This window comes from Pteronotus mesoamericanus, unplaced genomic scaffold (assembly GCF_021234165.1).
Source record: "Pteronotus mesoamericanus isolate MK-2021 breed Mesoamerican mustached bat unplaced genomic scaffold, CSHL_Meso_final scaffold_409, whole genome shotgun sequence".
Classification (NCBI taxonomy): Eukaryota; Metazoa; Chordata; class Mammalia; order Chiroptera; family Mormoopidae; genus Pteronotus; species Pteronotus mesoamericanus.
Window position 1 is genome coordinate 1058357 of NW_026555316.1, and position 16125 is coordinate 1074481.

At 52.1% G+C, this 16125-nt stretch overlaps 1 protein-coding gene across 2 annotated transcripts in view; it reads left to right on the forward strand.

Moving 5' to 3' along the window:
* The window catches only part of LOC129086733 (GTPase IMAP family member 7-like), a 39008-nt gene extending 31728 nt beyond the window's left edge, over positions 1 to 7280 (forward strand). Inside the window, exons 1-2 of one of the 2 annotated variants that reach the window (XM_054593412.1) lie at positions 3967 to 4034; positions 6205 to 7280. In XM_054593412.1, the coding sequence (XP_054449387.1) occupies positions 6246 to 7130 (885 nt within the window). In that variant the 5' untranslated portion in view covers positions 3967 to 4034; positions 6205 to 6245 and the 3' untranslated portion in view covers positions 7131 to 7280. Of the gene's footprint in view, positions 1 to 3966; positions 4035 to 6204 lie in introns of those variants that run through there. The other variant, XM_054593414.1, reaches the window with a different exon arrangement.
* The last annotated feature ends 8845 nt before the right edge of the window (positions 7281 to 16125 follow it).

Consider the following 16125-nt stretch of genomic DNA (forward strand, 5'->3'; position numbering starts at 1 on the left):
CAGGGCGCCTCGCCGTGGCCTCTGCCAGAGGAAACCCTGTGAGCGGTTTTAGACCCAAGGCGGCTGCACGCAGGCCCCTCCCTTCCTTCCTGCTGAGAGCAGAGATTTGGCCTCGCTTAACTGCCCCTTCTTGTTGTTCTGTTGTGGTGTGGAATGAGACGTCGCTAAGTGGGGAGCTCGGGGACAGCTGCCATTGTCTTCCAGGTCGCCATCTTCTCCTGCAGTCCCTGGCTTTCCACCTGATGCAGACGTTGGACCTGCAGCGGATCGCGGAAATGCTGGTGTCTCCTTACATTCCCAGAGTCCTTCACGGTGGCGCACAGCTCAGACCCCGTCCTTTAATGCTCCTGTGACATTGCCTCAGGACCATGAACATTCAGAAACAAAGAGGCCACTCAGCTGCTATGGACCCTGAACTGCGAGAGCTTCAGTGTCAGCAGGGGAAAGGCAGCCACGCCCAGCAGCACCCGTCCCGGTGCAGAGCAGAGCGCGCGCTGCGGGCTCACGTCCAGGCCGCAGCGCTGGGTGTGGCGCCTGCTCCGCGCGAGGACCTGGTGCGGGTTCGGAGGCGCCCGGGAAAGTCCCGCGCCCCGTCCTCAGGGCGGCGCCAGCTGGGAGGGTCCGAGCGGGTCCCGGGCCCAGGTTAGGGCGGGGTCCGCGGGAAGGGCGCCCCTGGCCCAGCCTGTGTCCTGTCGCCCCTCTGAACACACAGCAGGTGCAAATAAGACGCATGGCCCTGTCACCGAGCCTCCCTGGCCTGTGTGGTGACCACAGCCTTCGCGATGAGCCACACAGCCGAGCAGGACCTGGGGCAGGAAAGGGCTGCGGCTGGGGCAGGGCGGAGGCTTTCCTGTGCACAAGGGAGTTTACCGGCAATCGTCCTGCCGCTGATTTCTTTGAAACGGAGGGGTTATGAGAAACAACAAGACTTCTTCTGCTGTATATGCTGGGAAATACATGGAAATTGTCCCTTCATTCCTTGTTCCAGCTGTTACAGGCCATGCGTCGTGCGTAATGAAGCACTTCAGACCATCGGTGGTCTCTGGCCACGGAGCGCAGATGATTAGAGCAGCACCCACTTCCTGGTGCGGACACCGACCCACTGAAATAAATACTCCATGTTATTCATTTTTCTTTTGTATCTTTGTCCTTTTCATTGACTTTACTGGGGGTGCCTTTGGTTAACAAAATGGTACACGTACCAGGTGCCCAACCCCACACTCCTCATCGGGACCCTGTACTGTGTGTCGGCCTCCGCAAGCCGGGCCTCCTCCAGAACCATTGACTGGCCCCGCCATCCCCCGCCCGGGGCCACCACCAGGCTGTTGTGTGTGTCCATGAGTTTTTCCTCGAGAGCTCGCCCCAACGCCCCCACTCCCCCTGCCCTGCCCGCTCTCAGTCTGCTCTCCGGTGAAAGGACCTCATTTTATGCTTGACAATGGGAGCTGCAGAGAGGTTCCCTTACCCACGTGCAGTAGGTTACATAGTCCCCCCCACCCCGAAGAAAGCCGCGCCCGCATCCCCAGAAGCGGTGAATGTCGCCTTATTGCTAAGGGGTCTTTGCAGACGCGGTTCCTTCAAGACAGGGCGATGGGGAGATTGTCCTGGGTGCTGTGAGCGGGTCCCGCAGGGAACCGCAGGGGCCTCAGAGGACGGAGGCAGGACGGTGACAGGAGGAAGGAGGCCCTGTGGCGTCGGCAGCAGAGGCAGGGGTGGCGCGGTCAGAAGCCAAGGAATTCTGGCAGCTTCTAGAAGCGGGAGAGGCAAGAAGGACGCCCCCTGGAGCCTGCGGAAAGGCCAGCCCCGAGGATGCCCGCAGGTGATCTCCACGGGCCTATGAGCAGGCGCCTGGCCTGCAGGGCTCCGGGAGGAGGCATCCTTGGCCTCAGGCCGCGAGGCTGCTGGTCCTTGGTCATGGCGGCCGCGGGCGTCGGGCGCACCCAGGCTGGCCGCTCGTTCGTGGGAGAGTCGGGACAGGGGGAGGGGCCCTTCCTTTCAGCTCCTGTCGGTCTTTCCGTGATGTCAAGGGGGGTCTGAGCTTTGGATTGTCTGGATGACAGCAGCGGAAAAGATCCTGAGCTCCACGAGGCGGGCCCCGAGAAAATCTAAAGAAATGTTTCTAAAACCCCCACCTTTGAAAAATTCATATACATCCGTGTGTGTGTGTGTGATGCAAAGAATGAACGGGAAAAAGAACGAAAGGGAATGAAGCAAAGGAAGCCGTGGCTTTCCCCGCAGTCACGTCCTTGCTCCTGACCGTGTGGCGGGAGCCGCGTCCGGGGAGCGGGCAGAGCACCTTCAGGAGCTGCGGGTGGGGACCCGCTGGGGGGCAGGAGGGTCACGGCAGACCTGGACGTGGACAGGACCCCCCGGGACGAGGAGCGTGGCCACGTGGACAGTCAGGAGAGAGGTATCGCGGGTGTCCTAGAGGGAGGTGCCCCCACCCCCGATGTCGTGGACCGGATGGGGCTGCCAAGGTCCAGGGCCCCTCCGGGCCACTGGCCTCAAGGCCGTTCCCGTCCCGGACCCGCGTCCTCTCCCTGCAGCTCCTGTGGATCCTCTCATCCTCCTCCCCCCTCCCTTTGGGGACCTGAGCAGAGCACCTGCGCGTCACACCTGCAGACGCAAGGCGGCTCCCGGCAGGACGAGGCTCAAGCGGGGACCGTGGAGGGTGACCAGAGACGGGGCCGTGGGGGGATACTCTGAGCAGGAGGTGTGGTCCCGGCTCACACACGTGCAGCCCGGTCAGGTCGGCCCCCTGTACGGCTGCCCAGGGCCCTGTGCTTAGGGGCCCCTCACGGGGGTCTGTGCTCTGTCAACGGCATCTTGAAAATCTTCATGATTTTTTGAAAAAACAGCCTGGATTTTTCCTTTTGTGCCAGACCTTGTGATTTCCATAGCTGGTCCTGGCCTGCGTGTCTGCAGGACATCAGGAAACTCCCTGGGCCGTTCAAGGTGACCCCGGCCGTTAACACCAACAATGAGTCCAATGCTACGGACCCATGATATGGTCATGAACCCCCCCTTCCAGAACTTGCTGCTTCCCTCCGTGGGTAGCCCCCCCACGGTCCCCTGCTTCCTGCCACATCCCGTCCTCTCACTGCCTGCCCGAAAGCTTAGGCACTGACCAATCCAATTTCTCAACCTAGGGCCCCCAAACACATAAGAACTCAATGCTGTACGGAGACGCCGCGGTCAGCTAGAGCAGCTTGTCCACCGTGGGAGCTTTGACAGCCTGCCTCTCTCTGAAACCTGTTCCCAAGCCCGATGCATCCGCCCGCTGGGTGGGTCTAGGACAGGTGCCCCGTCGGGGCCCGGGGTGGGGAAGGCGGGGGGGTTGGGAGAGACAGTTGCGCCCGCTCCCCGGGAGCGTCTTACTAGGCGGGTCCTGCGCACTCTCAAGCCGGCAGGGACCACGTGAAACCGCCCGGAGTCTGTGCGGTCACAGAAGACTTTTCTACAGATCCCCTCCCTCTCTCTGCGCCTTGGCCCCCAATAGTGAGGACTCCTTGGACTCTGCAGCTGGGTCTTGTCGATTTCTGAATGAGGAACGTGAGCCCCTCCTGACAGACTGGACTCACAGCCCGCCTCCTACAATACCAGCAGCACCCGAGGGCGCCCCGGTCACCTGCCCGCCCGCCTTCTCCCAGAGTCCCCGCCGCCGCCCACAGCACAGGGAAGTGACCAGACGCTGGGCCTGGCTCTCCAGGCCAGACTTGGGTCATTTGATGCGGGCCTTTTGCATCCACCGCTATCACCCACAATGCTGAACATAGTTTTGGAAGTTTTGGCGCAAGAGCCGGCCCGTGGAGCCGAGGTTTGAACTTGGCAAAACTGGAGCACCCAGCAAGCTACGGGCCGCTGGTTCCGTCTCTTTAAAGGCAAACAGCTCCTGCGCCGGCCCCGCCCGCCTCGGCTTCCTGGGTCTGTGGCCTGGGGAGCGGATCCCGCCCTCCCCACAGTGAGAGCAGAAGCAGCCACTGAAGGAGCTTCACTGGGGACAAGCAGGCACTGGTCAGCGGGTTGCACAGAAGGTGAGCCTGGCGGGGACGCGCCTGAGGGACAGAGCTGCGGGGACAGAAGGGCCCGGGCATGGGCGGGGGTGGTGGTGCCGGTCCCAGGAAGGACCAGGGACCGCGGCAACCCCACGGGGCGATGCGAGCGCTGTGAGAGGGCGATGGGGGGGTAGGAAGGGGAGCAAGGGGCTGTGTTATCAGCAGAATGTCGTGTGCCTCATATGACAGGACTCGTATGTTGATGGGGGCGCCTTCAGGCGTGTGCTGGTGACAGACCATGATGCGCCTTCCTCCCCCCTGAGCGGAAACCAGTGTCCCCGGGGCAGGTGCTCAGGGCTGACGGCGATGTAGACACCACGCTGTCTAAATGCGTCTTTCCACTGCGAAGATCAGGATCCCAGGCCGGGTGGCGACCCCCCTCCAGGGGTGGCCCGCGTCCCTGGTGGCAGAGGAATCAAGGACGCAGGGTCCGTCATTCAACACAGAGAGGCCGGGGCCCCACCGTGTGCCGCGCGCGGTGAGGAGGGCGCGGAGGTGCGGGAGCAGCGCAGAGGAGCCCCCTGTTCTTGCCCTGCGCGGCTCCCCGGCAGGCCTCCGCCCTGGAGGGCGTGGGCGCCCCTCCCCGCCCGCCCCTCGTCCAGCTCTGACGGGTGGGGGTTTAGAGTCGGGGCCGAGGAGGAGCCCGGCAGAGGCCGCTGTGGGCCGCGGTCAGGAGGGAAGGCGGGCGTCAGGCTCACGTTCAATCGGGTGCCCGCTCTGCCCAGCAGCTGTCAGCGCGGTGACCTTGGGCAGGTGTCTCAGCATTTTTGAGCCACTTTAACGTGCTTATTTTAGTATCAAAGTATTTTTGAGAAACTGCCACAGTGTTTTGCATAGAGGCTGTACCAGTGCACATTCCCACCAGCAGTGGATGAGGGTTTCTTTTCCTCCACGCATTCACCACTTGTTACTACTTGTCCTGTGACAACAGCTACTCTCACAGGTGCAAGGTCGTACCTCAGGGTTTTGTTCTGCATTTCTCTCATTGCCGGTGAGGCTGAGCATCTTTCATGTATACTTGTATGCTGGCCTTTGAATAACTCCTTGGGAGAAGTATCTGTTCAGGACCTCTGCCCATCTTTAAAAAAAAAAATTCACCCGAGGGTATATTTATTGATTTGAGAGAGAGACACACACACACACACACACACACACACACACACAGACACACACAGACACACACAGACACATACACACACACATCAGTGTGAGAGAGAAACATCCATCGGTTGCCTCCTATATGTGCTCCAACTGGGGATCGAACCCAGAATCGAGGTATGTGCCATGACCAGGGGTCTATCCCACCACCTTTTTGTTTCATTTTGTTTTGTTTTTTCATTTTTAAGTGCATTTTATTGATCATGCTCTTAGAGTGTCCACTTTTTCCCTTTACCCGCCTCTGCCCTGCTCCCCATCACGTGTCTCCTGGGAGGGCTACGCCTCCCTCCTTCCTCTCTTTCTTGGTCGTGCCGAATAATTTTATTTTTTGTGTGTGTAAATGCACTTTATAAACCATTATTTTTTATTTTAGAGAAATATGTATTAATTCTATTTTTAAGAAACGTTTTAAACATGAGTTGGTGTTTAGTCGGGTCCAACGTCTTTTCCGCATCTGGGTAGGTTTCTTCATCAACTGTTAATGGGATGTGTGGTAACAACCAGTTTTTTCATATTGGACCATCCTCGTATTTCTGAACTAAATCCCACTTAATTGTGTGTATTACTTTTTTAGTGTCTAATCATTTAGTTAGTATTTTTTGTATTCCTCTTTCCACATGAGACACATCTGTAGCTTTATTTGTTGGTGAAATCTCGGTTAGCCTTTGGGATCAGTATTACACTTGATCCACAGGAAGCGTGGAAACCCTTCCTTCCTTCCTTTGTGTGATCAGGAGCAGCTCATGGAGCCCCGAGCGAGCAGAGCTGTGAGGTGCAGGCGCGCTGCCCGGGGAAGGCACCTGGAGGCGGTGCTCCTTTGTGGGAAAACTACTGTTTTATTCCCTCCATCGTAATTGACCTGTGTCATCTCTCTGTTGTTCCTGGGGTCAGTATGAATAACCGACTAGTACAAATTCTCAAGGAGAAAAAGAGGGTTGGGAACGGACTCCACTTACCCAAGTTGACCCTCCCCTCTCCTTCCCTTCCTTAGGGCCTCGTGGGAACCTGCACCCAGAGTCTCTTGACACCAGCATGGCCGGCCTTCAGGCCAACGCTCTGAGGATTGTTCTGGTGGGAAGAACCGGATGTGGGAAAAGTGCAACAGCAAACACCATCCTTGGGAAAAAGGAGTTTGATTCTAGAATTAGCGCCATGTCTGTTACCAAGAGCTGTGGGAAAGCATCGCGGGCCTGGAAGGGGAGGGATCTTGTTGTCGTGGACACCCCAGGGCTCTTTGACACCAAGGAGTCACTGGAGACCACCTGTGAGGAAATCGCTAAGTGTGTCCTGTACTCCTGCCCCGGGCCTCACGCCATCATCCTCATACTACAGCTGAACCGCTACTCGAAGGAGGAGCAGGATACAGTTGAATTGATCAAGGCCATCTTTGGGGAGCGCGCCATGAAGCACATGATCATCCTGTTCACTCGCAAGGAGGATTTGAAGGGCCAGGATCTCAGTACATTTATAGCAACATCACAGAAGTGCCTAAAAACCATCATTGCGGAGTGTGAGTTACGCTGCTGTACCTTCGAGAACAGAGATGCTGACGAGGCTAAGAAGGAAGCTCAGGTGCAAGAGCTAGTGGAGCTGATTGAGACAATGGTGCAGGAGAACGGTGGGGCTCACTTCTCTGATCCCCTCTTTGAGGACACAGCTGAAAAGCTGAGACGTCTGGAAGAGGCCTTGAAGAAAATCCGTGCTGACCAATCAAAACAGGAGAAAGAGGTAGAGCAGCTGGGTATTCAGAAAAAAATATCAATGAAAGAAATGGAGGGAAGAAAGAAATCCATAAAGGAGCGATCTGATAAACGATTTAAAACTACAAAGGAAAAAGGTGAAAAAAGTATATTTACAAATATTTACAAACAGATTTTGAGCATACTTTCAAAAATATGGCCTAGGTTCAGGGACTAAAACAAATTTTACTTTTTCTTCTTAATTTACTGTGATTTCCTAGTGTGGTAGATTGGGTTTTCCAAATATGGCTCCAGCCATATCCTCTATCTCAGCTGTTCTTCTTGTACTCTGTGCCGTTACTCCTTGTGCTGAGTTGTGGGGACTCTGTGACTGCTTGGATAAGTAGTAGGTGGTGAGACTTCCGAAGTTAGAGACAATCCGCCCTGCTCTCTGGGGTACACGCCCTCGGAACGTGGCCGCCATGCCGTGAGGAAGCCCGCGTTGCCCATCGAGACGCCCCATGAAGAGGACGTGAGTCCTGCCCGCCCCGGCTGCTCTCCCTTCTGCCCGTGTGGCCCCAGGGCAGTGGGCTCTCCAGCTGCCAGTGGAACCACCTCAGAGGACGCTGCAGAGAGCAAGGACGGGCCATCCCCACCGCATCCCACCCAGACTGCAGATTCACGAGAAAAATAAACGATGTTGTGTCCAACCGCTCAGCTTCGGGCTGGTGTGTTGGGCGGCGGTAGCTCCCCAGGGCATCCTCCCAGCTCAGGCCCCACGATCCCGCAGCGCCCGCACATTTGGGAAGGTACGAAGTGGGCGCAGTCAGGACACAGTACACTATGTAGAGTTCAAAAACTCAGTTTAGGAAAAATCAAATAAGAAATCCTTTGTATGTCACGTGTCAGCCCCTCTGCTGAGGCTCATTTTTCCCCGTCTGTGTCCACGAGCCCGCGGTCAGTGAGCCGCAGGCGCCGCCCCCCACCCAGCAAGGGGGTTCTGAGGTCCCCGGACGCCTGGAAGGCGCCAAATCCCCGTATTGCTGTTCTCCCGTTTCTTTTCAAGGCACCATCCTAACGTGAAGTTCCCCTGACTATAACTCAAAAATATCTTCTGGGCGAAATGCTTCTCCTTTGCCTCTGCAGACCCCCACATTGCCCCCCTCCCCCCAGCGCTCTGCCCCCGGAGGATGCTCTACGCGGGTCACATTGTTACCGAACTCAAGGGTTCGCCACTTGGGGTGTTCTGCTCAGGGGCGAGACGTGGTTGTCACATGGTGCTACCTACGCACAGTAAGCGAAGGAGACGGGGATTCACACCCGCAGGGCTCTCTCCGGGAAGGGAGGCCGAGCCGTGGCCCACGTTCACGAACGGCTCAGTCGCACAGTTGCAGTTGGCGGCGCTCACCTGGTTGAGTTCTTGCCAAGCGCGTCCTGCTCGCAGCGGGTCTGCAAACGCTGCGCTGCACTCTGCACTTGAACATTTAGCCAGAAGAGCTCAGAGTGGCAGCGGCCCCGTCCCGGAGGCCCCGCCCTGTCCGACCACGTCAGCGGGGTTCCTGGCTCTCGGAGTCCTGCTCGGCGTCTGCCGATGGCGAGTGTGGGCAGGACCCTCTTCGGGGTAGAAAGGCAAGTTGGGGTATTGTCCTGCTGCCTCCCTCCCTGCCAGGTCACCTCTGACCTGCTGCCACCTGGTGCGGAAGGTCACACCTCCTCTACCCACCCCGCTTCTGGGGCCCAGCTCTCCTTCACCCCAGGGTTAGGGTGTCATTTCCTCACTGTTACCAGCAATGTCCCTTGTCACTTGCAAACCCTGTGTCCCCTGCTTGTAGGAAACCCCTGCACTTGGCTCTCTGACAAGTATCTCATTAGAGGGATGGATCGACCTTAGCGACACCCACAGACTTTTCTCTTTCCCATGTACCCTGATCTCTATTATTGTATTGAAAACAAAAAAATCCCTCCAGTGATTTCCGACACCAGAAACGTTTCTCCTGGGAGCTGAACTCTCTGTCGTTACCCAAGCAGAACGCTCTGCGTTCACGCCTGGGGAGTCTGCTGAGGTCTCACCATTACAAAATCACACGAGGGTACCGGTCACACCCTGAGGGATCCGAGCCCCGGCCCGGGGGACGTGCCACGTCAGTGGTTCGGGTCATGGGGTTCTGGGTAGAGAAGCTTGTCCCTGGTTCTGGGAATTGCTGTCCTTACCTGTGTTTTCTCCCGCGTGGCACAGCATTGTGGCTGTGGCAGCTGAGAGCGCAGCCACCAAACCAGCCACCTCCGAGCTCAGGAAGCCCCTTGCTGCCCTGCCTGGGCCCACTGCAGAGCAGGAGGGGTGGTCGCCAGAAGCGAGTGTGGGTGACAGACGGGAGGTGGGGCTCAGCCCGGCACCTCTTCCTAGACGCTACCGTGTCGCACCGTGCGGGGCAGAGGAGCTGTGACGGGGTGGGCCCGGCCAGGCGGCGGCTGGCGGGGCGGCCGCTGCAGAGCAGGACGCAGCGTGGAACTGCCCCGACGGAGGGCGTGAGGGAGGGAGGAGCCGCGCGTGGGAGAGGCAGAGCTTTGGCAGTCACTCCTCTGTGTCCTCTACTTGTCACACGTGCAAGTAGACCTTTTCCTGCCACCAAGGCCTGTGTTCCTTTGTCTCAGACACGGGACCCCCCGATCCCACTGTGTCTGTTACTCTGGGGAGGGCATGGGGCAGGCGTCACCTCCAGTTGACCTGAATGCTGGACCTAGGCTGCTCCCTGCCCCCAACCCATACTTGGAATGTGCATCCAGCTGGCCCCGTTTCTTTCCAGGAGCTGCCTCACAGACACAGCTGTGAGATAGTGACTTTTTGTTGAGACCATCCGGGTGGTGTAAGTGACTCAGCTCAGGTGAGGAGTATATACACTCTTTCCAGATCTGGCAGGGGCACAAAATATTTGTTTTGGGGCCACTTACGACAAGCCTTGTGGGTCAGTTCCCTGCCTAATTAAAAAGTGCCACCTCCCCATCAGATGTGGTCAGCAGCTTCCTAGGGTCTTTCCCAGCTTCACATGAGGACCTGTGTCACATTACTCCCAGAAGGTGAACTACTGACCTGTGCTTCTAGAAGAGCAGTCTCATCTCTGTTTGTAAACAGAGATGAAAAATGGAGCGCCTACCGCGACAGTTCTCAAGTTTCTTCTTCCTGTTAAAAAGCTTCTTGAGAAAAAAAATCTAGATGGCGGAGGAGTGAATAGCTCACACTGACCTCCTCCCAGGACCAATTTGGAATTACGACTAAATTGTGGAGAAATCACCTGGAACAAACAACTGCACAATAGTGAGAGAGGAGCCTTATGACCTTGGACAGGCAGAAGAATCAGCTTTAGCACAACCTAACTGGTAAAGAGTGTGGTAGAGACTTGGGAAGACAGGCGGGGTGCCCACTGCGGCAGCACCAGAAGGTAATTGAAATGGCCAGTTGGATCCCCCTGAGAAGAGCGTGGTCTAAACCATTCCTGGGGATCTCCAGCCTACAGCACCAGAGCCCAAAAAGTACAGAGATAACAGCTAGCTGTGAAAAGCGGCAGAGTTGCCCTCTGCCAGAGACTGGTGGCTGGAGATGCAAAGAGCCATTTAAACAGCCAACACGTAAATTTTTACTTGCAGTCACTTACCCTGGTCTCCAGTAAAGGTGGGGGTACAGTGGGCTAGAGAGGCCTGAGGAGAGACTGGGGAAGGAGGCTTAGGGGGAGAACTGAGAGAGGAGCCAGCAGAATCCCGGTGCTGACTCAACCCCATATGGCAGCAGCCATCTTGCTCAGGCAGACCATTCCCCTGAGCAGCAACAGTATCAGAGGACACAACAGCCCCGCCCCTAGGAGGGACTCAGCCCTGGGCCCGATGATCCTAAAGCCTGAGAGCTGAGTACAGAGTGGCAGCCACATATAGTAGATCCCTGAGTAAAGGGGGTGCAGAGTGGTCTAGAGACACTTGGGGAGAGACTGGTGACAGAGGCTTTGGGGAGAGAACAGAGAGAGTAGCCAGTGGGATCTTGGTGCTGACTCATCCCCTATCCAGCAGCAGCCATCTGGCTCAGGCAGACCATTCCCTTGAGTGGCAGCAGCGTGAGGGGACACAATAACCCTGCCCCCCCAGGAGGGACTCTGCCTCGCCCTGTGGTGTCTAAGCCTGACTGTTGAGTGCAGAGTGACTCGATTAACAGCTGAAGGAGACAGCCACAGACAGTAGATTCCTGGAAGTCTTGAACAGACTGCATAAGATCGGACAGGGTCAACATCTGACACTATCAGAGGCAGATTCTGAAAGAAAAAAACAGCGGTCTCCTACCATAGAAGTTCATACCACAAAGTCAGGAAATCAAGACAGATCAACTTAAGAAGCAGAAGCCAAAAAGAAGAGTCTCACTTCTTATAAAATGGGGAAGACAAAGAAACACCGCCAAGTTTAAGGGAAAGGAGGAATCCCCAGAAAGAGAACTAAAGGAAAGAGAGGCAACTAAACTATCAGATACTGAGTTCAAAATGATGGTTCTAAGGACGCTCAATGAGCTCAGTCAGCTCAGAGAGAATTACAAAAAACTACAGGGAAGCTACGAGGAACTTACTGCAAACTATATCAGCATGAAAAAGGACATAGAAACTATCAATAAGGGACAAGAGGAAATGAAGAATACAATTTCTGAATTGAAGAACACAGTAGAAGGAACCAAAAGCAGGCTAGATGAGGCAGAGGAACCAATCAGCAAGTTGGAGGATAAGGTAAATAAAAGCTCCTAAAAAGAGCAAGGAAATGAAAAAAAACTAAAGAAGAATGAAAAGGCACTTACAGAAATGCAGGACAACCTGAAACATAATAACATTCATATAACAGGGATACCAGAAGAAGAAGAGGAGGAGGAAGGGATAGAGAACTTGTTTGAAAAAGTAATGCTGGAAAACTTCCCTAATTTGATGAGAGAAAAAGTCACACGAGTCCAGGAAGTACAGAGGGTCCCATTCAAGAGGGTCCCATTCAATGAGGCCCACTCCAAGATACATCATCATTAGGATGGCAAATATGAAAGACAAACAGAGAACCCTAAAGGAAGCAAGGGAGAAAGAGTTAGCAACATAGAAGGGAGCCCCAGTATGGCTAGCAGCTGACTTCTCAACAGATACACTACAAACTGGAAGAGAATGGCAAGAAATAGTCCAAGCCATGAAAAGCAAAGGCCTGCAACCAAGACTGCTCTACCCAGACAAAAGAAGGCAAAAGGAATGCACCTCCACCAAACCAGCATTACAACATATGCTAAAGGGACTGCCTGACGAAGATGAAGAAAAAGAGTCTATGCATACCCAGCTCCTTTCACAGTCACCAATATTTTTAATGCTTATATGAAATACAAAATATTACCAATATTTTTAATACTTATTAATGTGATTATGACAATGTTGTGCTATTTTAGTTGTTACTTTACTATTTGTTGAAACTAAACCTGTTTTTGTATATTTCTTGCTTATTTCTATCATTTTTAAAAAGCTTTAAATGACTTTTTGGTATTCTTTATCCATTTTTTGGTTAAATGTTTGTATAACTTTTTCTCTTAAAAAAAAACAACAAAAGACAAACTCTTAACCCTTTTTTAGATATGTTGCAAATACTTTCCTATTCTATTACTTGTTCTTTAACTTTTTTTATATGTCTATTAGTGCATAGTCTTAAATGTTTAATATAGTCACATTGTCAATATTTTACTTTATAGCTTCTGGGTTTGGATATTTTACTTCAGGGTAAGAAAAATATTATTTTGTATTTTCTCCTAAAACTCCTTAGATTTTACATATGGATTTTTAACTCACCTGAATATTTTCTGTATAATGTGTGAAGTAGGGCCCTATATTTGTTTGATATTAAGGAATAGTGGTCCATGCACCTTATGTGTTGAATAAGCCTTATATTCCACGTTGATTTAAAATATCAATTTAATCATATATTCTATTGTTAGATCTATACGTTTGTTTCTAGAATGCTCATTTTATTTCATTCATCTGCTTGATTATTTCTGTGCTGGTGTTATGTTGTTTTAATTGCTGAGACTTTATAATGGATTTAAATTTTTTACTATTTTATAACGGATTTTGACATTTAAAAAATAAATAAATAAAATTAATCTGAAAGAAAGAAAGAGCTCTTACCTTTTGCGACAACATGGATAGAACTGGAGAATATTATGCTAAGTGAAATAAGCCAGTCGGTGAAAGACAAACACCATATGATCTCACCTAGAAGTGGAATCTATTCAATAAAATAAACGATTGAACAAAAGAAACCACAGGCATGGAAACATGGAGCAGACTGAAAGTGACCAGAGGGTATGGGGAAGGAAGAAAATGGTGGAAAGAAGGGGAAGGGACTAGACACAGAACATGTATGAATGACCCACGGACATGGACAACAGAGTGGGAATGGACGGTGGGCGGGGGGCGGGGTGGGACGGGGGAGGAGGGCAAAGGGGGGAAAAACTGAGACAACTCTTAGAGAATAAACACGATTTCTTTTCAACAAAGAGTCTTGATTTCTAAAATTCTTCCTAAATTGGGATTTGGCATCAACAAATGGCCATAATGCAGAAAACCATCATCTCCTGCTCCAGATGTGAGACCTCAGCTGGGAGTCTGGGTCACAGCTCCTCACGTGTTCTGTATATTGAATGGTAGGTTCCATCACCGTATGTTTGACCCCCTTTACTGTTTCCTAGCTCCCCGCCTCCGCATCCCCTCTGATAACCAGCGCACTGTTGTGTCCATGAGTTTTTGTTTGTCTGTTTTTCTTTTTTGTTCATTTGTTGCTTTCCGTTTATATCCCGCATTTGATTGAAATCATGGTTTCTGTCTTTTCACATCTGACTGACTTCCCTTGGCATGATGCTTTCAAGACCCATCCATGTTGTAACAAATGGCAGTATTCTGTCCTTCCTCTGGCTGAGTGTATCCCATGGTGCCCATGCACCGCATCGTCCTTGGTTTGTTTCAGTGTCTTGGCTACATTGAGTAAAGCTGCAATGAACATGGGGTGCATATATCTTTCTTACGAGTCTATTTATTTACTTCTAGAGAAAGGGATAGGGAGGGAGAACAGGAGGGAAAGAAAGAAAGATGTGTGCGAGACACATGGACTGGTTGCCTTTCTCACATGACTCAACAGGGGAGCAGGCCTCCAACCCGGACATGTGCCTGGACCGGGAATTAAACCAGCGACCATTCGCTTTGCAGTTGATGCTCAAGCAACTGAGCCACACTGGTCACGGCAAGGTACATAGATCTTTACCAGTAAATGTGTTCAGGCTTTTTGGTAGATACCCAGAAGAATTGCTGGATCACATGGTAGTTCCATTCTTGATTTCTTCAGGAACCTCCATACTAATAGGACAAAAGGCGTATCTCAGGCCTTTTCCCAGAGCTGCCTGGACTCCAAGCCTGACCGACCCTCATCGTTTTTCGAGCCTTTACCCTCAGGACTGGAAAATCAGTGGAAGCGCCCGGAAGGCGCAGAGGCTCCGGGAGCTTACGCCACAGGACGCACCAGACTGCGGCGCCCACCGGACCCTGCGCCCGATGACGACGACGTCGAAACACGTTGCAGACCCACCGACACAGCCCGCCCTCCAACCATCCCGTTGCCGACGAAAGCTCCCAGCTGCGACCCCTCTGGGCCGGGATGGGCCCGGGGCTGCTGCGGCTGGTGCCCGCCTCCGCCCCCAGCCCTGTGCCTGCCTCGGGGAAGTAAAAATAAAACCTGTACTCTGCACTCCCTTCTCTGTGTGAATTCTTCCACAGCCCGCGCCGCCGACCACCCAAACACATGCTGTTCCCGTAGAGGCTGCACCAGGTCACATTCCCAGCAGCAGTGAACGAGGGTTTCATTTGCCACAGCCTCCAACACTTGTTATCACTTGTCCTGTTCATCACAGCCGTTGAACAGGTGTAAGGGGGCATCTCCTCGTGGTTTTGATTTGCGTTTCTCTCATAGCTGGTGACGTGGACATCTTTTCCTGTATCTGTTGGCCATCTGTAGGTCTTTGTGGGACAAGCGTTGTTCAGATTCTCTGCCCATTTTTAAAAGTTGGGTTGTTTGCATTCTGTTGTTGAGTTGTATATATATTTTATATATTTGGATATTAACCCGTTGTCAGAGGTATTGCTTGCAAATACCATCTCCCATTTGATTGGTTGGCTTTTTCTTTTGTGATGCTTCATTTATTGTACAGATTATTTTTAGTTTGATATAGTCCCATTCATTTATTATATCTCTGGTCTTGTTCTTTTTTCTCAGGATTCCTTTGGCTATTTGAGGTCTTTTGTGGTTCTATATAGATTAGATGACTTTTTTGTTCTACTTCTCTAAAAAAGGTCACTGGGATTTTGGATAAGGATTGAAATAAACCTGTATTTTGCTTTGCGTATTATGGCCACTTTAACTATGCTGATTCTTCCAATCATGAACATGGAATATAGTTCCATTTCTTTGTGTCTTCTTCAATTTCTTTGAACAATGGCTTGTCATTTTCAGTGTATGCATGTAGGTCCTTCACCTCCTTTGTCAAGTTTATTCCTAGGTATTTTTATTTTTTTCGTTGCAATTGCAAAAGGAATTGTTTTTCTCATTTTTTTCTGAAATTTCATGGTTGGTATGTGGGAGCACAATACATTTTTGTACATTGAATTTTGTATCCTGCAGCTTGACTGTATTTGTAGAAAATACACTTAAAGCTGAAATTTAATGTATAATCACCATTTTAGCTGCATCTCATAAGCTTTAAAATACAGTGTCCAGTTATGCTCCTGTTCTAAATAGCCATCAATTTGTATAATAACATACTTGGCGCATGCATTATTTTAAACTGTCCTCCAGGCATGACCTCAGGGACTGGGGCAAGGGTGTGAAAATTGGGGTAACTGTAATACATAAGCAATAACAAGTAAATAAATAAGTAAATAAAACCATGTCCTCTGATTGCCAAACATGTGGTATTCTATTTATATACCTTTGATTACCCTGTGGCCAGGAAATACGATTTACGTCACTTCAATCTGTACAGTTTTCAAAGCAGGCCTTCAGGCACCAGCACCAGACGAGTCCCGGTAAGCGTCCCCTGTGTGCTCGAAGGCGGCTGGCTGGCTGACATTTGGTGAAATCCTACATGTGTGCACTGGGTCACGAACATCAGACTGGCTGCTTCAATCTTCTGTGTCCTT